The 23,579-nt window shown below is 41.6% G+C and overlaps 1 protein-coding gene across 1 annotated transcript in view; it reads right to left on the bottom strand.

Moving 5' to 3' along the window:
* The window catches only part of Prorp (protein only RNase P catalytic subunit), an 85,610-nt gene that overhangs the window by 40,447 nt on the left and 21,584 nt on the right, over positions 1 to 23,579 (bottom strand). The window contains exon 4 of the mRNA XM_051195850.1: positions 5,772 to 5,879. Within this exon, the coding sequence (XP_051051807.1) occupies positions 5,772 to 5,879 (108 nt within the window). The remainder of the gene's footprint in view (positions 1 to 5,771; positions 5,880 to 23,579) is intronic.

Here is a 23,579-nt window from a genome sequence, read left to right as displayed (position 1 = left end):
CCAGCCTGCCTGCTCCTACCTTCGTGCTGAGGATGTGAACTCGGGTCCTCATGTTTGCAGAACACTACCCACTGGGCCATCTCCTCCCAGCCCCTATATGTCATACTTCTTGGTCACTTTACAGAGAAGATGTCTATTTACTTGGTGACTCTGGGTTAGACTCTGAGCACCAGTTCAATGAAGCATGGAGACCACTTACTGAAGATTGCTAAAAATAAAAAAGTGAAAGCTGCCAGTTATTCAAAATAGGATACTGAACATATGCTAAAACCAACAGCCACAATAAATCAAAACACCATGCTTCTGCTCCTACAGAGGTACAGCTATGGGCAACAAATGCACACACGGGGTTGCTTTATTCCCTTGCTTTTAAATGTACTGGATTACATGCCAAACACTACAATAAGCACATTTCAAGAATCAGATTATTCAGGTGGCGGGCTGACTAACCCTGCAACTACCCAGACCCAGAACCACGGTTATGAGTTAGTCCACCCCAATATCCATTCCATCTGTGATCTGCTGGTGCAGACCCAAAGCTGCAGGATCTCCACAACACAGGGCAGCAACAGGACATCCAAGAGGAGTCCCAGTGAGGGCCCAGCATTGATAGTGTAGCAGAAACCAGAGGCCTGGAACCAGACCAGTGAAAGACTCTGCAATGAACGCTTGCAAGTAAAGATACATGAATAAAAGGGTTTACTTCATGACTCACTGTGTCACATGCAGCTTCTATGATGAGACTGCTTTTTTCCTTCTCTCTCTTTTTAATTTTTTCTAAAATTTTATTTTGGGGGGAGATTGCAAGGTTCCAAGGGCAGATATGAAGGGACAGGGAAATCAATGGGATGGAGATACATGATGTAAAAGAAACAAAGGATAAATAAAAAGGAGATTAAAAGAAAAAAAAAAAGAGGGGCTAGAGAGGCATTCAGTTCCCAGAACCCACACCAAGCAGCTTTAAATCACCCACAACTCCCTCTTCTGCTTTCTGCAGGTACCTGCATGTGCACGGTGTACATACATACACTGAAGTGCACAGAAAAGATGCATATAAGTAAACAAATAGATAAATAAATGTCTTTCAGAAATAACCAGCTCATTTAATTTCATACAAGGTAGATCACTGGGTGGCATGAGAAAGAGGACACTAAGAATAAAACTTTAGCTGTCTTTCACCATTCTGGCTGAAAGCAGGTGCTGTCTCTGATGGGTTACTGTAGTCTCAACTGTCCGTTCTTTCAATCATTTATGAAATGTACTGAGCCTTCGTGTTCAAGGCCCTTTTCTCAGTGTGAAGAACAGCGAGCAAGCTGTCTAATTTCTGGGCATTATACTTTAATGTAGGAGATTGATAAATTACGAAAACTGAAAGTAACTGCAGAAACTAAATTAGTTATTGTGTTGGTTAATTTTTGTCAACTTGACACAGACTAGAGTCACATAAGAAGGGAGGAGCTCAAGAGATGAATTGCCTCCATCAGCTTGCCTGCAGGAATGTCTGTGGGGAGTTTTCTTGATTAATGATTGAAGTGAGAGACCAGCTCACTTTGGGCCCTGTCATCCCAGGACAGGTGGTCTCAATTTGTATAAGAAAACAGGCTAGGCAAGCCACAGGGGACAAGCCACAGGGGACAAGCCAGTAAGCAGTGTGCCTCCTGTGCTTCAGTTCCTGCCCCAACTCTCCTCTGTCACACACTGTAACCTGTGAAGTGAAACAAGCCCACTCCTCCCCAAGGTGCCTTTTTGTTAATGTTTTACCACAGCAAACGAGAAGCAAATGACAGGCACCTATTGATATATAACCAGCCACCCAAAACTGGGGTTAAAACAGCCACTTAATTTCTCATTTTGGGTTGGGTTCTGGATAGTTCTGGGACCACACAGTATATTGGCTGAGCTCAGTGTTCTGAATCAGTTTGCAGGTTGTCCAGACTTCCCTGTACCCTAGACTAGCCTCAAACTCGTGAGCCTCCTACAGCCATCTCCAGCCGGCTAAGACTGCGGGTGTATGCTGTCACAGTCAGCTATGTGGTCACTTTTATCCACCACAGATGTGACCAGGGTTGATGTGCAGAGTGGGTAAGCAGAGCTGGTCCCTTTGCAGGGTTCAGGGGGCCTTCTGAGGTGCTGATAACGATCTAGCTATGTGAAGGAGAGAGGGCATGCAGGGTGAAGGAAGAGCAAGCACAAAGAACAGGCAGGAACAGGTTCCGAATGGGTGACAACAAGAAGAGTCCCAGTGACCCAATGACTGAGTGAAGGAAAGGGGAGGGGCCACAGAGGTGGCTGCAGAGAGGCAAATATCCCACGATGAACAGTTCCATCATCCACAAGGAACTTACACACTATTACACATACCATGGGAAGTTACTGACAGGGAAGAGGAAGCAAGAAGACAGCTTAGCCGTGTCGATGAAATATAATGTTACTGGTAATGGAAAGAAGCAATTAGAACATGAGGAGAAGTTTGGGATGGTAATCAATACAATCTGTCAGCCAATTGAGTATGAAGCTAGGGAAAAGGTAATTTTTGTTACTTTGTTCTTGTATTCTCTGAAACTTCAAACTTATAATCCTTCTGCCTCAGCCTTCAAAGTCTTAGAATTATAGGTATGCACCATGACACTGGCTGAGAAAGATAATAATTAAAAGCCTGGAATACTTGATTTGGGGGGACACATAATTGGGTGGATAGTGGTGCCAAATATATACACACTTCAGTCTAAATCCATGAAAATAATGTAGTTTCTACTTATCTTTATTCTGTTATGGCTCTTTCTTTTAAAAACATGTATGAGTATTCATTTGCATGCATGGTGCCTGTTGCACTGGGGGCCACAAGCGGGCATCAGATTCTCTGGAACCGGAGTTAGAAATAGTTGTGAGCTGCCCTGTGGGTGCTGGGAACCAAACTCAGGTCCTCTGTAAAAGCAGCAAGTGCTCTTAACCACCGAGCCATCTCCACTTCCCATCACCCCTTTTGGACTGAGTCTTACTATGTAGCCAGATTATCCTAGAATTCACTTTAAGGTCCAGCCTGGCATCCAACTCACAATCCTCCTGCCTCAGCCTTCTGAGGGCTAAGATTAGAGGCATGCACTACCACACCCAACTTAGAAAGTTAAACTATGGAAAGGAGGCCCATTGAAGCAGCTCAGTGCCTAGCGGCACCCGGAGCCAAACCTGATGACCTGAGCTCCAACTCTAACATCTACACAGAGGAAGAATGAAGGGGATTCTGGCAAGTTCTCTGACCTCCACATGAGCATGGTGACATGTACATGCACACATACGAACAATAAATCAAACATAAAATACACATACAAGATACATCTGAAAACGGAGGAAATAAATTCACAACTAAACTTGTTCTTTTTGAGACAGGATTTCACTATATAGTCTTAGCTGGCCTTAAATTAACAGAGATCCACCTCAGCCTCCTGAATGCTAAGATTAAAGATGAGTGGCACTATGCCCTGATACTGTTTTAAATTACGTGTCTGTAATGCACTTGAGTGTAGGTGTCCGAGGAGCCAGTAGTCAGACCCTCTGGGGCTGCAATGGCAGGTGGTTGAGAGCCACCTGATATGGGCGTTAGAAACAGAACTTGGGTCTCTTGCAAGAGTAGCATAAGCTTTTCATCACTGAGCCATCTTCCCAGCCCCCAACCTCCTTTTCTTTGTTCCTTAACTCCTATTGTCCTGAAGATGTAAGCTCTAAGACCAAGCTGTGCGATCACAGTGAAACTCCCCACGTAATGAATGCAAGACCCATAATTAATCAGTGATGGGAAAGTACGGAGATAGAGGCAGGATGGTTAGAAGTTCAAGGTCACCATTGGCTACCTAGTGAGTTCAAGACCAGCCCAGGCTACTTGGGACTCTTGTCTGTAAAAGAAAAGAAAAAAAAAAAAAATTGTCAAAAAAAAAAAAATCCTAATATGCCTAATAATAGGGTATCATTCAGTAACTCAGGGTGGTCTGGAACTATGTAGCCTACCTAGGCTAGCCTCCAACTTAGATCATCCTGCTTCTGCTTCCTGAAATTTGGGATGATAGGCACATACCATCATACCAACTTAAGTTATATCTGCTTGAGAAATCAGTGCCTTATGCATGCTAGCAAGTTCTCTCCACTGAGCTATGCCCCAGCCTGGAAAACAGTTTCTTAATCCTGTTTTATTTTTATCTTGTGCTTTTAATAGTACTGACTTATATTCTTTTAATGTGCATTGGTGTTTGGCCTGAATGTATGTCTGTGTGAGGGTGTTGTGTCCCCCTCGAACTGGGGTTACAGATAGTTGTGAGCTGCCATGTAGGTGCTGGGAATTGAACCCAAATCCTTTGGAACAGCAGCCAGTGTTAACCACTGAGCCATATCTCCAGCCCCAGATGTCAATTCTTGTTTGTTTTGTTTTTTAATTAGGGGAAAAGGATGGTAAAAAGGGGGGAAGGGAAGGGGGAAACGGGCCTCCCAGGAGACAGGAGCAGTGGGAGGGAAGAAAGAAAAGGCAAAGAGGGTACAGACAAACAGAGAGAGGGGTTGAAAGAAAGAGAGGAAGGGCCCAACTTCAATTCTTAATCAACTACCATTTGGATATCGGGCCTAGCCTGAGTTTAATGTTAAGGTAGAACTTAGTATTTCCCTTTTTTTTTTTTTTTGAGACAGGGTCTCTCTACATAGACCAGGCTGGCCTCAAATTCAGAGATCCACCTGTCTCTGCCTTTGTAATACTGGGATTAAAGGTATGCATTACCATGCTCAGCCAAAAATTTAGCCTTTTCCATTGTCATGAATGACAGGAAAAAATTTTTAACTATCAGATAAAAGCCTACGGAAAAATAAGTATTATTGTTCCATTTGGGAGTTCACTTGAATAGCAATTACAATCATAGCTACACTTGTTATGTATGTGCACTAAGTGCTTGCATATACAGAATTATTAAATATTTACAACACCTTTAGGAGATAGGAACCATTCTATTCTCTTCAGACTGGCTGGGCAGTGATAGTACAGGCCTTTAATCTCAGCACTTGGGAGGCAGAGACAGACAGATCTCTGTGAGTTCAAGGCCAGCCTGGTCTACAGAACAAATTCCAGGACAGCCAGGGCTGTTATACAGACAAATCCTGTCTCAAAAACCAAAGCACACAAACAAACAGACAAATAAAAAGAATAGAAATTTCATCTGCAGAATAGTACAAATCACCAATGGTGACAGCCACAAGCCTGAAATCCAGGAACTCTCTTCAAATTCCAACATTCTGGATGTTTTGTAGGGATTTTTTGTACAAAATGAGCTTCAATTTTCTAATCTCATTGTTGCTTTGAAAAATCATGCACAGAGGGGAAACACTTGGGAAGCAGAGGCAGAAGGCTCTGTCTGTGAGTTCAGGCCAGTTTTGATCTACATAGAGAGACTATCTCAAAAAGAAAAAAGGGGGAAAAAAGACTGAAAAATCATGGTAGTCTTATTTGAAACTACTAGTATATTTACAAACTGACAAAAACAAATGAGTATCCCATGAGAAAACAACTGCATAGGTTAATTTATGAATGTATCATATGTGGAAACCCCCAAAGCAATGAATATCTAGTATCTCGATATTATATCTTGTATTAATTTTCAAATTAGAGAGATGTGATCCACAGGAAAGCAGTGACTCTCAGGAGAAAGTAGAGGCCAGGAGAAAGCAAGCTGAAGGGCAGCTTGTGGTTTACAAGAACTATTTCTATAGAGAGAGAATGACAAAATAAACATACTTACAGTTTGAGATTCACGACGTTTAGGAAACATTTTTGCAACATTGAGGCCATCAATAACAATATCAAAAGGAGGACAGGAGTTTACAAAGTTCTCAAACCTCTGCAGTTCCTAAAAAGGCAAAGTGAGACAGAGCATCAACAAGAGTTTAGGGGCTCGGGATGTGGTCCGTTGGTGGCAAGCTTGCCTACCCAAACCAGGTATGTCACTTCACCCCAGAGAAGTGCAGAAACGGGGAGCAGCAAGCTCAAGGCCAGCCTGTTACACCAAGAACTGAGACCAGACCAGCCCGAGATATAAAAGACCCCATCTCAGAACAAATCAATCTAAAAACAATTAGACTGGAGAACCAGACAGGACTTCACTGTAAACACGCTGAGGTGATTTAGTATTATTTTCATAATTGAAATATTCCTCCCCTGAAAGATCACTCTCTCTCCCCCTCCCTCACGCACACACAGAGGAGCATATCCGGAAATGAAGTCTAAAACGGCTGCATTTAGATGCCATCTGCACAGGTATCCAATGCCCTACAGCCTCTCAGTGCTGTCATGCCCAGGTTCGTTTTGTAGTCACTAGACTGCCAGCTGACACGTGTACTCATGAAGAGATGGGGTCTTGAAATTTTTAAGTCCTGTCCTTAAGAGAAGTAAATGGACAGAACTCAGTTACCAGGCAACCATAGCAAAAGAACAAGGATCTACATTTTTCATTAATGTATCTTTTTTGGTGGCACACACCTTTAACCCCAGCACCCTGAAGGTAGATACAGTCAAATCTCTGAGTTTGAGGTCTACTGGGAACTTTCAAACCAGCTAGGGCTACAAAGTAAGACTATCTTAAAAAAAAAAAAAAAAAAAAAAAAATTTGTTTTTTTCTTGATTTTTGTTTTCTGAAGCCTTGCTATATATAGCTCAGGCTGGTCTCAAACTCACTACATACTCTAGGCTCTCCAGGAACGCAGGAATCTTCTGCTTATGCCTCCTGAGTGCTGGAACTTCAAGTATGTGCCATTACTACTACTCTATGCTTACGACATTATAAAAAAGACAAACCCCTCTAGCTTAATGTGGAGACAAACCAAATAAACCATGCTAAATGTCAAATGAGTCGAGCGCTGCGGAGGGGAAATGAAGGGGGAAACCCCATTCCTGGTAATGACAGAGTCTGTCTGTTGTGCTGGAGCACACAATAATACCAGAAACTCCAGACCAAAGCAGACAGAAACTGGACAATATATGACACTGGTGATTTTAAAACATGTCTGGAAATTATCTGACACTACTCCTACCTCAAAAGCTGGGGACCTCCACTTGAATATAAATATGGCCTCTCTTTTGCAAGTGCTGGAATAAACTAAGTGAGACAGAGTGGGGTTTCCTGACCTCTTGCTGTTGTACTGGGGTCGAACTCATGGCTTTCTGCACGTTAGGTAAGAGCTTGACCTAAAGCTGACCTATACCCCCAGCCAGAGGCACTGAGAATATAAATAAAAACAGCAGAGCATCAGAGGCTCACGCCTGAACCCAGCACTGAAGCTAAGGCTGGAGGATCACCATGTACCAGGCTAGGTACACACCAAGTTTCAGGACAGCCTGGGCTATACTACACAGACAGCCCGTCCCACAAAAACAAAAGAACCAAAATCCCAGGATGTATAAGGGGGTGGGGGAGGTTTAAATATGTATTTAAAAGAGAGAAATGCTAACAATCACTGATCTTTCCTTTCTTTCTTGTTCCTTTCTTTCTTTTTGAGACAGGGCCTCACTATGTAGTACTAGCTGGCCTGGAACTCCCTATGTATTGCAGGCTGGCCTCAAACTCTCAGAGCTGCCTGTCTCCTGGATGCTGGGTTTAGAGGTGTGCACCACACGAGGTTTGCCTCTGCTTTAAGAGGCCAAGAAGCAGTCTTTTATACCTTTACCATCTCAAATTATTTAGTAAGGTGAAAAGTAAAAAAATTGTCCTTAGTCACAATGCATACATAATTATTTTAAAATGGATCATGGAAGGCTGAAGAGATGGTTAGGTGCAGTGGCTGCTCTTGCAGAAGACCCAGCACCCACACAAGGACTCACAACTATCTTTAACTCCTATTCCAGGAAATCCAGCGCCCTCTTCTGGCTTCCTTGGGCACCAACACACAAGTGGTACATAGATGCAGGCAAAGCTACCCATACACACACAATAATAAAATAACTACAAGAAAAACTCCCATTTGGTAACAAAACCAACTAAAGATTGGTTGGAAGAGGAATACTAATTTTTATAAGTGAAAGTAAACTATCAAGGGGAATTAAAAGTTTCTATACAATATTGAATGAAGAAAAGAAATAGGAAGGAAAGGGCATGACTCTTCCTAGGTAAGGTGTAGGAGAAAGTTTATTATAGATATGTGGGAGAACATAGGTAGAGGCAGGGACATCTGGGAGAAGAGTCCACAGTGGTCATGACCCTGAGCCATGTGAGGAGAGAGGGGAGGAAGAATAAAGTACAGTAGCCAGGAGGCAAAAGGTACAAGGGTAACCGGAGTGTCTGGATTATACAGGGAAGACTCTGGGGAAAGGGCAGCCTGGCCTGTGGGCTGGATAGTTCAGTATAGAGGTCAGGGTAAGCCAGCTATCCCCTGTAACAGGTAGGGACTGAGGGATGATGGGAGAACCTAAGGCCAAGTCCACCTTGATATATTAAGTAGGCGATCAGCTATTTGTCCCAGGTTTGAAACTTAACAAATATGACTATTATTTGTTTGTTTCTGTCCATATACTGCTAAATAAACCAAAGGAAACAAGACAAGTACATTAAATTGCTAATACTAAAGTTTTCCTAAGAGGCTATATCTAATATATCAGGATCATTAGTAGGAGTGTGGGACCAGTCTGAAGCAGTACAGTGAGTTCTAGGCCAGCATATCTTTAAAAAAAAAAAAAAAAAAAAAAAAAAAAAAAAGTCACTAGTAATCAGCAGAGAAAGCATTTCCCATTCCACTGTCAACTACCATTTTGGTGCTGTGCTTAGTAGCACATGGTGTTTGTCTCAGTAGTAATAACAATTACAGACATTGCAATGTGTCTCTGAAAAAAAAGTTGGACTAGATAACTTACAAACTCCCCCTTCCTATTCTGATACTGTAGTGTTCAGAGAAGTTAGAAATTCCTGGGAAAAGGTATGCTTGAGACAGTTTATGGGAAGGGTGACTCTCTGGATGTGTCATAAAATCCCTACCCAAAGACCACATTTTCTACTCAGAGAAAAAAAGATTCAGAATACTGGGTTGCTCTTTTACTCCCACTGTTCAAGTCCCGCCCACTGGTAAACTGTTAAGGTTCCATGGCAGTATTTCCATAGGTGCCCCTGAAGCTCAGGTCAAGTGAAATACAACCACTTATCCTGTCTGTCTGTCCGTCTGTCCGTCCATCCATCCAACCAACCAACCAACCATCCATCCATCCATCTATCATATTTGTTGAGAGAGGGTCTTTGGATTATGTAGCTCTGGCTGTCCTGGAACTAGCTATGTAGATCAGATTATCTTTGAACTCATAGATATCCACCCGCTTCTGGCAGTGAAATATATTTATATTGTTGAATTCAAAAGCCACCAGGTAGTTAGTGCAGATAAGGCATGCCAAAAAAAAAAAAAAAAAAAAAAGAGTCAGCCTACCGAGGCAGCACACACCAAAGACAGCATAGAACACTGCAAGCCTGAGAGCCAGCAGCTGTCACGGAAGGCAAATTTGAATAGAGCTGAATGTTAGGTGCAGGCCTGCGATCCCATCACTTGCAGCTGGAGGTCAGCCTCATTGGGAGTTTGGAGGCATTCTGGATTACACAAGACCCTGTTCAAAATAAGGGGGGAACCACCCAACAAACAAACAAACATCAAAGAACAATTCTTTCTTTCTATTACTGAGTTTATACTTCAATTCACATTGGCCAATGTTCTAGGATATGAAACGTCCACCCGTACATTAATCCTTTATTTCTTGGCTGTCACTAAAAACATTTTTTCTTAAAATGATTTAATGAGGTACAATTAATATGTCATGACATTCATCTATTTGAAAATACAATTTACAGTGTTGTATAATAACACCAAACTACCTATCCTTCCTAGAAAGAAAAAAGAGAAAAAAGAAAAAAAGAAAGAGAAAAGCAACTGAAACTCAGTGACAGCCAATCCTTCCCCCAGACTACTATAATGCAACTGGTAACCTACTTTCTGTCTCCCTGGATTTCCTATTCTGAGTACTCTACACTTAATCATATATACAACAGAGGTTTTAGAAACTGGCTTCTTTTACTAGAATGATATTTTCAATACTTATTCGCTTGTCACAGTGTAAGTCAACACTTTTAACTCTTCTTACTGCCAAAAAAAAAAAAAAAAAAAAAAAATCCCATGCTATGGTTATTACTATGCGTACTTATCCACTCATCAGCTGGTGAACATTCTATTCTTTCCACTTTGGGCTACTAAAAAACGATGCTGCTGTGAACACTGGTGTACAGTTTTGAATGGGTGTACATTCCATTTCTTTTGAAATACCTAGGGGTCCATTTGTCAGATCACATGCTAATTCTGTGCCAGACTATTTCCAAAGTGGCCGTTCTATTTTACTTTTCTAACTGTAACATGAGGTTCCAATTTCTCCACAGCCTCCCCAACCATGGATGCTTTCTGGCTGTATTATGATCATGCTCATGGCTTTATTGACCTGGAATATCTTTTTGTGTGTTCACTGGCATAAAAGAAGCCTTTCTTTTTCTGTTCTTTTTTTTTTTCTTTCGTTTTTTTCAACATATGGGCTTCACAGAACTAGTATGTAGGTCATTGTTTTAGTTTTGTTTGTTTGGTTTTTTTTTTCTATATTCTATGCTGTTCTACTATCCTCAAACTCACAATCCCCCTGTCTGGAGGGTGCTCCTGAGAACTGGAATTACAGGTATGTACCACCATGCTTCATTCACTACCTTTGTTGATTTTATGCTTTAAAATTTAAGTGAAGCCGGGCAGTGGTGGTGCACACCTTTAATCCCAACACTTGGGAGGCAAAGGCAGGTGAACTTTTTGAGTTCAAGGCCAGCCTGGTCTACAGAGAAACACTGTCTCAAAACAAAACAAAAAACTTAAGTGAAAGTGTAACCACAAAGGAATTGTAAATGTGATTTACAAACACAGGCTATTAACACAAATGTTGGCAGAGATCAGGCAGGCAATAAATATAAACATAAAAAAATGAAATAGGGCTGTCCAGATGGCTCAGTGGGTAAGGGTGATTGCTGCCAACACTGATCATCCGAGTTCAAGTTCCAGAACCCACATGGTAGAAAAGAGGTCCTCTGATTTTTCACATGCGTGAGTGTGTGTAGTAGTTAATAGATAGGCTTTCAGGACATGACTTTAAAATTAAATCCAAATGGGTATGGTGGTGTACAGTGTTAATCCTAGATCTTGGGAGGCAAAGACAGGCAGGCCTATGTGAGTTACAGGCTACACAATGAGACCCTATCTCAAAACCAAGCAAACAAGCAAAAACAAAACAAAAAGTGAAGGGGTTGTACACCTGTAACTTCAGCACTCTAGAGGTAGAGACGGGAGGATTACAAGTTTAAGCTCATCCATATTCATTGATGGAAGGAAGGAAGACAGCTGAGCTTACATGAGAGTTTCCCCCCCCCCCCATATTTTTATTTCTCTGTGCAACCTGGCTGTCCTGGAATTCACTCTGTAAACCAGACTGGCCTTGAACTCAGAGAAGGTCTGTCTGCCTCTGACTCTGGAACACTAGGATCAAAGGTATGCGCCACCACCACCAGGTGAGATTTTACTTAAAAATTAAAAGATAAAAAACTGGGCATAGAGGTGCATACCTACAATCTTAGAATTTGGGAGAGTGAGATGGGAGGACAAAGAGTTCAAGGTCACCGTCAGATACAGAGTGATTCTGAAGTCAGTCTGAGCTACAGGAGGTCCTGCACCCTCCAAAACTGCATATCTTGAGTTTAAATTTAAAAAGAAAAAAAGAAACTCTTGATAGTTACTATAAGATTGAAGTGTAAACAAAAAAAATTTAAAATGAACTCTATAACAACCAGAAGTTTTGATTTTTTTTTTTTTTTTTTTTTTTTTTTTTTACCTTATCCTAGTTCACATTAGAAACAATGAAGCAGACCAGTCCAAGTGGTGGTGGCGCACACCTTTAATCCCAGCACTAGGGAGGAAAAGGCAGGCGGATCTCTGTGGGTTCGAGACCATTCTGGTCTACAGAGCTAGTTCCAGGACAGACTCCTCCAAAGCTACACAGAGAAAGCCTAAAAAAAGAAAAGAAAAACAATGAAGCAAGTCTGCTAAGTGATTTTTCTACTGAAACACATAAATGCAGTCTAAGCTATGAAAGCAAGAAACAGGAATCTTACAATGGCAGATGAACTCCAGAACAAAGGAAAAAGCCTATTTATAATTATATGACTCTTAAGGCCCACATGGCAAGCCTGACTCTACTTCCAATTCTCCTGATATGTGAGAACACTAACAGGTTGAGCAAGTGATTTTTCTTAGTAAGTGGAGATGCTAAAACTTGTAACTCTCTCTCTCTTTCTCTGGTTTTTCAAGACAATGTTTCTCTGTGTAGCCCTGGCTGTCCCGGGACTCACTATGTAGACCAGCTGGCCCCAAACTCAAAGATCTGCCTGCCTCTGCGTCCCAATGCTGGGATTAAAGGCCTGTGCTACCACAGCTCTGCAAAACAGACATGATTTTTGTGTTTTTTTTTTTTTAAACAGAGAGAAAGGGGATATTAAGACAACTGGCTTTAGTCATACTGGAAGTGGAAAAGCAGGGGAATACCAGCTATTTTAGATACAAACAATGTTCTTAACATGGGAACATCAATAAAAAGTATCTTTAAACCTAATGTCTAAATTATGTGACTTCTTTAGGACAAAGTTCCCAAATAATCCCTAACACTAAGACTACACAGGGAGTTAGATATGAAGGAACCAAGAAAGTCCCTATAGTTCCAGATGCTCGAAATGCTGCTCCAGCAGAGGTGCTAAAACAGTCTCCAAATGGACACACCTGTACACAGATGAAGGGCTTGTGTCCTCCCTAAGACCCCGGCTTCATCAGAATAGCATTTGCATTGTTTACAAGCCAATTATTTCCTTCAATAAGAGAAGAATTGAGGAAAACTTCTATCAATAACAGCATGACTGCCAGAAACTAAGCCACACATCTAGAAAGTTCCATTAGAGCATGACAGTCAAAACAGAGGCAGGAGAGAATCTAAGCCTTTCTCAAACCTTGTCAAAATAGAAAATTTAGAAAGCTTAGACTTATTTAATAGGAAGTTGTGAGAGATGATTTCCCACAGTTGTTTCATTATCTGTGACTAGTACAGTACTATATCCTCTTTTTTTTTTTTCCTTTAAGACAAGGTTTCCTTGTGTATCTCTGCCTGTCCAGGAACTCACTCTGTAGAACAGGCTGGTCTCAAACTCTCACAGATCCACCAGCATCTGACTCCCAACTGCTGGAGTTAAGGGTGTGTGGCACCACTGCCCAGTTAACACTGTGATATTCCATTGGACCAGAGACAGAAGTGTTCATTTGTGTGCATGTTCATGCACGTGGGCAGGAACACCATCCACATCTTTTGAGACAAGCCCCACACTGGCCTGAAGCTCACCAAATAAGCCAGCAAGCTAGGGACCATCCTGTCCACTTCCCACTTCTGGCAACACAAATACACACATCCAGCATTTTTACATAGGTTGTGAAGATGGAACTCGGCCAACTGAGCCCTTCTGTAACCTTGAACCCTATAATTTTATCTGAATTTTCTGGAAGAAGAAAGAAGGAAGAAGAGGAGGAGAAGAGAAGAAGAAGAGGAGGAGGAGGAGGAGGAGGAAGAAGATGAAAAAACTTCCTGACATAAATACCTTTCAAACCTAGTGCACACCTTTGATCCCAGCACTCAGGAAGCAGAGGCCAGTGGACTCTGTGAGTTCGAGGCCAGCTGGGTCTACAGAGTTCAAGGGCAGTCAGGGCTACACAGAGAAACCCTATCTCAAAAAACCAATAAATAAATAAATATATCCCCCAATTTTTGTAGTCATGGAATACCAACAAGATGGAAGGAGTTCAAGTTTGAGGCCAATCTTAGCTATACAGTGAACCCTGCCTCAAATAAACAGAGCTCGAGGTGTAGGTCAGTGGTAGAGCACTAGCCTACCATGTCCATGGTCATAGGTTTGATCCCAGCATCATCCTGCCCCTAAATTAAACAAAATAAAAGCATGCTGCATTTATTACAACAAAATATTTATTTAGGCTTTTGAGACAATATCACATGTAGTTCAGGCTGACTTTGAACTTTGAATTTTTGATACTACTGCTTCTATATCCCAAATGCCTTGACTATAAGCATCTACCCCCATGCTTCATTTATGTGTGCTGGGGATTGAATTCAGGACTCGCTGGGTCAGACAAGCACTCTAACTGAACTATATGTCCAGACCCATAAAACCTTTAATGTATGGTTGAACTTATAAGGAATCAAACCCTGGGCCCAAATGAGAGATCAGAAACAAACTGAATAAATAAGGAACTTTTATACATGAACATATGTTTTTTAAAGTCATCCATCAGGGGTCTAAGAAAGGAAGAAGATTCCTGAAGAAAAGGGATCCACAGGCACACACATTAAATAGGTTGCAAGTATAAACTTAGACAAAATCATCATGCTCACAAGAATGAACACAGGAAATAGGCCTAGTCTAGTAATATCTCTTGGGCACTGGCAGAAGCAAACAATACTCCCCCGGAATCTATCAACAATCCTGGCCACAAACACAAATTCCCACGGGGGGGGGGGCGGGGGAACCTTCCTTAAAAATGAATTCATCAGTTCAAAACTATAAGCACACAGGAAACTATCAATCATGTATGAGTCTTCTCACAAAACATAAATGGAGTCCAAAGAACTCAGGATAAGGATAATAACAGAAAGACTCAAGAGACAATGTAAATGCTAAAAGGCAGGCCTGGTGATGCACACCTATGATCCCAGTATTGAGGAGACTGGGGCAGAAGGATCATGAGTTTGAAGACAGTCAGGGATATATAAGGCGCTGTCTCTAGAAATTAATAGTTTTGTAAAATTAATTAAAACATAAAAGGAAATTTTAAAAATCCCCAGAAATTAGACCTTAACTCCTGCAATTAAAAATCTGAAATAGGGGCCAGAGAGAGAGAGAGAGAGAGAGAGAGAGAGAGAGAGAGAGAGAGAGAGAGAGAGAGAGAGATATGCCTCAGTGGTTAAAAGCACAGGCTGCTCTTCCAGAGGAGCTGGGTTTGATTTCCAGCATCCATGTGACAGTTCATGGCAGTAACTCCAGTTCCTGGGGGTCTGAAACCTTCTGTGGCTTCCCTGGATTTCAAGCATACACACAATACACAGACATACATGCAGACAAAATACCCATACATAAATTTTTAAAAAAATTCTTTTAAAATAGAGGGAGACAACAAAAGCTGAGCCATGGACGACAGCATCAGCCTCCAGAAGCTATCCAACCTCCGGAGCCTCACCCTCAGCTCCGACTGCACCTAGAGGAGCCATCACTGGAGCCTGGGCACCACCAATACCTGGAGGAGATCACCAGAGCTGTGGCCCCGCCTACAGCGAAGACAGTGACCATCTCAGCCTTGGGCCCATCTACACCTGGAAGAGTGATCAACAGAACCACAGCCCCCAACTACACCAATTGGAGGAAGAGGGACCCTGGTGAACATAGGCTCCACCTCTACCGATTGGGGGAAGAGATGGGCAGACAACAAGGTAAGAACCCCTCAACAACACAAAGAACAATACAGCACCACCAGAAACAAGTGTTGATACAGAACAGGGTAGTAAGTGAAAGTAGACAATAGGGTCACATGTTCTAAGATTTGGTTATATTAAATGGTAAAAGCGAAACTACAGAGAACAGAACAGTGCTTACCTGGAGCAGTGTAAAGCAAGGTTAACCTCTAAGCATCTGATGAAACTTTTGGAGAACAGAAGTAGCCTAATACTGCAGTATAGTAATGGTCATATGAATATATAAACTCATTCAAAAACAAACAAACAAACCATTAAACTCTACATTTATGATGGATGAATTATGGACTGCAAATCATTAAATAATTGTATGTGGGGAGAGGGGAACCTTAAGTAGATGGATAAAGAATAGACATCGGGAGACTGCGAGAAGGTTCAGTGGGTAAAGGTGCTTGTTGCCAAGCCAGATGACCCGAGTCTGGTGCCTGGAACACACATGGTGGAAGGGAGAACAGCTTCCAGGAGGCTGTCTTGTGATTTTCACATGTGTGCCATGGTACAGAAATGCACACACCAAATTATAACTATGCGACTATATAAATAAATAAAGTAGTAAGACATCTGGAGAGGCAATAAGGACAAATCTAAAGAAGTTACTCCAAATATAGTTCAAATGCATAAGGTAATGAAACACATCAAAAATGAAGACACACAGGGAACAAAAGCATCCTGTAGGAATTTTAGGAGAAGCGATACTTGGAGGCACGAAGGCTGAGAATTATGCAGAATTGATTCAAGATGTGAAAGCCCGGTTTCCAGAAGCTCATAATCCCAAGTGGAGAATGACTATAGCTGCACCTAGGTATGTCATAGTGAAACAAGAGAAGAGAAAAACAACTGTCAGAGAAACAACAGAGGCCATGTGCAAGGGAACAGAAGCTGGACAGGAAGCAGACTTCTCCACAGCAACAACAGAGCGAGAAGATAATGGGCAGTGTCTTCAAACTCTCTGTATTACCTATGGTTGGAGTGAGCCGCATAAAGACATTTGTGAAGAACGAAAGTCCAGGACTTAGTGAGATGATGTCCACCAGGAAGCTTGAGGTCTGGTGGGAATGCGGGGGCTGGAGCTACACAGACCTGAGTCATTGGCACGCACACGCTAAAGAAAACCAAAGGTACTGAAGTAGAGCAAGAATGGGTAGAGGAGGAAAAGGAAGCCCCAGGGTGAAGGAGCCCTGAGAAACACCAAAAGGTCAACGGTGTGGCAGAACACGTGCAAGTCACTCCCAAATGGCCTTCCAACATGTTTTATTTGGGGGAGCTATTCTTCATTAAAAAGGACAGTCAGAGGCTAGGAAGGCAACTCAATGTGTTAGTAAAGTACTTACCACACAAGTATAAGGCCCAGGGTTTAGATCCCCAGCATCTACATAAATGCCAGGAGGGTATAGTGGCCTTCCTGTAACGTCAGCATTCAGACGATTGACAGGAGATTCTAGAAGTAAGCTGGCAAGCCAGAGGAGACAAACCGGAGCTTGGGACTCGGTACATAAAGTGGAGAGGAATCAAGGAAGACACCTGGCCTCAGCCTCTAGCCCCAGCACACGTTGGGCTATACCAGCACATACATGTCCACACACATGTACCATCATGCACACTGGCATATACATATGTACATACACCAGACACACACAAATCCAATGAAGTGAAATAAAAACAAGATTGTAATGTCTATGAGTGACATATGGTGTGGAAGTGGCTTTGGACTCAGACAGGTCTGGGTATGAGCAGGGACTCTTCCACTCATTGGTGGTAAAGCACGTGTTACCTACTTTGAACCTCATTGATAAAGACAGGTAACAGTGTTTACCCTGAAGCACTGTAAGGAGTACATACGGGAAACAGCACAGTTCTGTAATCTGCAGGACACTGTAATCATCTCACTCTCCTGGTAAATTATGTTGGCGATATGTTTAAAACCTAAAAATACCATTATTCCATTTGACCCAGTAATTTTATTCCAGCCTGATAAACATTTTACTTCTAGGGGGCTTTTAAATAATACAAATATATAATAACTTCATCATTATATGATTATCAGATTTTAGAGATTAGAATTAAGTAGCCAGGTGCAGTGGTCTATCCTTGGGATCCAGTACTCAGGAGGTGAAGGTAGGAAGATGAAGACTTCAGATAAGCCTGGGCTACAGAATATATATAGTGTATAATACACACAGACACACACACACACACACACACACACACACACACATATATGTGTGTGTGTGTATATTAGAATAGAGTTATTTAGCCACCAAAATAGTATAAAGACAACAGAGACAAGTGTTTATGACATCAGGGAAATAAATAGGATGTGGTAAATATCCCAGTTAATAACTGGCAAATACCAATTTCCCCAGCTTGCCATTAAAATGTCCATAGGTAAAAAAAAAAAAAAAAAAAAGTAGAGATGACACAAAGTCAGAACAAAGACTGATAAGGACTAATGAGATTGCACGCACGTCAGTAAGTCTAATGACAGATCTTTTTGTTCTAGGCCATATAATTGAGTTAACTGGGAGCAACCAGTGTTTGCAGGGGAGGGGCAGAAACAGAATTAAACTGTTTGTCTGTAAAGGCTCTTTTCCATTACAAAGAGGAGTAAGAAAAGGAAAGTAGCACATTCTCCCTTATATGTGGAATCTATACAAAAGGGGGAACAGCATGAAGGTAGAATGGAAACTAGTAAGGACATGGCAGGAACAAAGGGGTCAATGTGATCAAAGTACACATATGTGAATGAAAATGTCACATGAGGATCCATTATTTATATAAAGAATATATGGTTTTTTAAACATATTACTTATTTATTGGTGGTGCATGCCTTTAATCCTAGCACTCAGGAGGTGGAAGCAGTCAGATCTCTTTTGAGTTCGAGACCAGTCTGTTCCAGGACAGGCACCAAAACTACACAGAGAATCCCTGCTTTGAAAAACCAAAAAACAAATATAATAATCTTACTTATGAATTCTTTTATTGATGCGTAGTATGTCTGCTGCATGTACACCTGCATGCCAGAAGAGGGCATCAGATCATATTGGAGACGGTTGTGAGCCATCATGTGTTGCTGGGAAGTGAACTAAGGTCCTCTGGAAGAACAGCCAATGCTCTTAACCACTGAGCCATCTCTCCAGCCCTGAATAAATGCTTTTTAAAAATTAGCCAGGCACATATAATCCAGCACTAGGGAAGTGGCCAGGAAGATCAGAAGTTCATCAGGGGCTAGGCATGGTTAAGATGGGGTAGCAGAAGTCAGAGGCCTCGAGCCACACCAGTGACTTGTGGCAGTGAACACTTCCAAGTAAAGATGTGTGGACTAAGGGGTAAATTTTGTGACTCAAGGGGCCACACTGCAGCTTCCACAAGATTCTTCTCTCTCTTTTTGTTTGTTTTCTTTGGTGTTTGACTTTTATTTTAAATTTGGTTTTATTGTGGGGGGGGGTTGTTGCAAGGGCAGAGGGCAGATGTGAGGGGTCAGGGAGATAAATTGGACCAGAATGCATGATGTCAAACCCACAAAGAATTAATAAAAGTTAGGGAAGAAAAAGGAATTCTGTGCTAGGGCTGGAGATGTAACTCATTTGGTAGAGTGCTTATCTAGCACTTGAAAGGCCCAAGGTTTGATCTCCAGCAGTACATAAACCAGGAGTTCTACCAGCACTGTAATCTAGCATAAACCAAGAGTACGGCCCACACTTGTAATCCTAACATAAACCAGCAGTGTGGCCCACACTTGTAATCTTAACACTCTGGAGTTGGAATGATTCTTGCTAGTTTGAAGCTGGCCTGGCTATAAATAGTAAAACTCTCAAACAAATAGAAAAATATTCTGAACCATTTTGAATCCTGAGTTCAAGACATATGCTCAATAGCAATTATGTATTTTTTCCAAGTAAATGTGAATTATTTTGTAAATTCTGGACGGAATGGAATTTACTCACCAGTATTTCTGAAATTTTACCTAAGCTTTAGGGAAACAGATTTAACTCAGATGAGTATGGTTTCAAAATGAAATAAAAATATTAATTTAGAATTCACTCTTCTTTCCTTTCCCATCATATCTTTATGGGTTTACCAAGAGTAGCTAAAAGCAAAAAGACAACATATTCTTAATTGAAAAATCTTGCTTCCAAGTTAAAAAGGAATACATCAAGCAAAGACAGACAAATAACAAGATCTGAATGCTGCACACCTCCAAATGCTGCTAATAACTTTTCAGGGGAGGAGGTGGGTGTGAGGACAGCACTCATGTAGCCCAGGCTGTTCTTGAACTCACTCTTAGAGAGGATGGTTTTGAATTCCTGACCCTCCTGGAATCATCTCCCAGGCATGCATTACCACGCCTCAATTTTTTTCCCTGCAATTCTGCATTCAGTTCAGGAAGTACATCTGAGCTACAGATCCTGGAAATCCCCTCTGCCACACCATCAACCAGGAAGCATCCATAAAACACCAACATAATGATGCTTAACATCCTTTCTTCCTTGGACGGAAAGAGAGTATTTAAGTCCTTCATGAGGGAATTTCAGAACAGAGTGAATGCATTTCATGGGTGAAACTATGTAAGCCCCCACACAGGAACCACAACAAGCACTTATTTATCAATTCACCCTTTAGTCCATATGGGTTAAAAATGGCTTGAAGAGCAGTTGGAACTGTGCACAGAAAAAGACAGAGACAGGCATAGATGCTACACAGGTTTACCTACTCCAGCAGAGCTATCCAACACACTATACAAACATATCACTACTGAGCTACACAAAGGGAAACCCTATCTAGCAACATTCATTTGAGCCAGGGTCTCTCAGTTTGGCTAGTCTGGCCAGTGAGCTCTAAAGAGGCAGCCATTTCTGTGCCCTCGCCCAGCCCTGGGTTTATAGACATGTGCTGTCACACTAGGCTTTTGCATAGATGCCCAGGACCCAAATTCAAGACCTCTGGCTTACATGGCAGGCATTTTAGTGACTGAGTCACCTCCCCAGTCCCCAAGAATACCTTTGGATATTACATAATTATTATCTTGATTAGGTACATGATTAGTTGGTAGACAAACTATGAAGACTCAAAAGAGACCATACTAGAAATAAACCCATGGCTTTGCATCTTGTCTGCTAGCTTGGTAATCACCTCGCTTTTTCTGGGTCTCCAGTTCCTCAGGTGTAAAAAAGGGCTATTAATGCCTACCTCCAAGATACAATAGAGACACAATAAAATTGGAGCTAGGGAAATAGCTCAGTGGTTAAGAATACCTGCTGCATAAACATGAGGTCTTGAGCTTAGATCTCTGACACTCACAAATACACCCAGACATGATTGCATGCAAGCCCGTAACTCTAGTGCTTGGGTAAGGGAGGGGTACAGACAAAGGACTGCGAGGGCTTGCTGGATGGCAGCCTAGTTCCAGATTCAGTGAGAGGCCCTGTCTCAACAGAATAAGGCAGAGAGAGAGGTAAAACAGGACACCAGACATCCTACTGTGACTCCCACATATACTGGGAAAAGGCATATGAACACACACATACATACACACACACACACACACACACACACACACACACACACCACATTTAGCACACACATGCTCACACACACAGAAAATTGATTATTACAAAAGATCTTCAAATAATTGCTTGCCAACAATTATTTACTTTTTTCTTTTCTTCCTTTTTTTTTTTTTTTTTTTTTTTTTTTTTTTTTGTTTTGTTTTGTTTTGAGACAGAGACAGGGTTTCTCTGTGTTAACAGCCCTGGCTGTACTAGAACTCACTCTACAGACCAGGATGGCCTCACATTCACAGAGACCTGCCTGCCTCTGCCTCCTGAGTGCTGTGATTAAATTACTACTCTTTGTCTTTTAACACAGGTTATTAGAACAACTACCTCTACTTCCTGTTTGCTACTGATAAATGTGCTCCTTTATTTATACAGAAGCAGAGTAGATGGATGCCTGCTAAGACTAACAATATCTCTGCCTCTGTATATATGGTTGGCTACTGACCAGAAACTTTCTATGTAGATAAAGCTGGCCTTGAATTAGCTGAAATCTTCCTTCTGTCTCTGGTGCTGGGCCTCAGGCATGCACTACCACAGCCATCCATCCCTTTAGTGTTAAAAGTACTCACTCCCCATTCCTCTCTGACCTCTATACAGAGAACCTTTATAGTAGACTTTATTACTGAGGCATACATCTCTACCCCCAATTTCCAGTTGATTCCCAACTCCATTGAGCTACATGAGCCCTTCCTTTATAAAGTGTAATATACCTGTTATGCCTTCAAAAGCCATTCATTTTAGATGTTCATACAAATGAAACAATTATCATCTAACTTGGTTTAATGCTAATTTTAAAAGGAAAGAAAGGAATTCTCCTGCCTGTTCTCTTTCTTTTTTAAATTTGTTTGTTTGTTTTTTTTTCTGTTCTGTTTCAGGGACAACCCTAAAAACCCAAGAAGGGAGAATGTATAAGAGAAACAACACTAAGTTCAACCCGTTAAATAATTTTACAGTAGCTCTAAGGCCAGGTGGGTTACACAGTGAGATCCTATTTAAAACACACACACACACACACACACACACACACACACACACACACAAAGAAAAAAGGGGGTTGGGTGAAAGAGAAACAATGGATGGCAGAGATAAGGACACTGGGTAGAAATCCCAGGGATATCCCTGGAACACTCATTAGCTCCGATGATAAATCCTAGACATCATCAGTGGTTTCGCTGCATGTCTCACTTACACAAATAACTGAATAACTAAAGACCAACCAAGAGCTGGCAGATGAGTCATTCCAGCAGTAATTGACAACATTAAGGGAAATTCTATGTTCCTGTGGCCTATGACAGAGTTTAAATTGATTTCATTATTCCTGCTAAAAATTACTAACTCACATTCACATACCTATTCCTGTCATAATTAAGCAAATATGTAAGTTAAGCATTACTTTTCTATCCTCAAAAATATACATCAGTGTAATGAGTGAAACGAATCCTGGTTTCACCACTTAAACTGTATAATATTGGTGACTTAGGGACTACTCTGAACCTCAGTTTCCTTCCCTATAAAGAAAACTGATCCTTCTCTTGACAGCTACCAAATGCTAGTATCTTCTCAGCTGAGGGCGGGACTTCATCCACCTCCACCTGCCTCCATGCTGAGATTTTGTGTGTCTTGAGCTTGTGAAGGACTTGTGCGTGCTGTAAGAGGCATTGTGAGTTCAAATGTGCAATTGCTCTGTCGTGTCTGGAAAACTGTCCTTATATTCCTCCATCACCTCTGACTCTTACAGTCTTCCCATCCCCTCATCCACGAAGATCAGTTTTCTTTAAATGTGTGACACCTGGTACACAGGCCATACTCTAGGACAAGCCCTGCACCCAAGAGTAGTTGGGCAATAAAAACTGGACCCCATGGTGGGATGGATATGGGAGGGGTTGGGGGTGAATCTGATCAAAATACACTATGTGAAATTCTCAAAGAATTAATAAAAATAATAGTTTTAAAAAGTCAGGAAAGACAGAACAGGCACTTTAGAAAGCCTTAAGGATTTGGAGATAAGAACATATTTCAGGGGGAGGGGAAGGGAAAACTAACAAAAGCTCAGAGCTGGTGAGTACTGTCTGAAGCAGTGTTTGGAGAGGACAGGTTAAGTCAGGGCCTGAAATGCAGGCTGGGCTAAACTAGAAAAAGTCACCTTCAGTGTAGGTGTGGAAAACTGCAGAGCTGTTAGACAAGAGGGTAATATGAGTAAATCAGTGTTCTGAGAGACTAACCTGGCAATAGAATAGGGGGAAAAGATGTTGGAAGGGGAGAGTATACGCAAGCTAAACAGGAAGTAATGTGCAAACTCAGTTAATGCTAAAGGCCCGAACAATACAGAATTATTGCAAGTGGAAAAGTAGAGGCTGGCATGAGAAACC

The sequence above is a fragment of the Phodopus roborovskii genome, unplaced genomic scaffold, assembly GCF_943737965.1.
Source record: "Phodopus roborovskii unplaced genomic scaffold, PHOROB, whole genome shotgun sequence".
Lineage (NCBI taxonomy): Eukaryota > Metazoa > Chordata > Mammalia > Rodentia > Cricetidae > Phodopus > Phodopus roborovskii.
The sequence above is the reverse complement of the archived record's forward strand: the minus strand, read 5'-3'. Positions and strand labels throughout refer to the sequence as shown.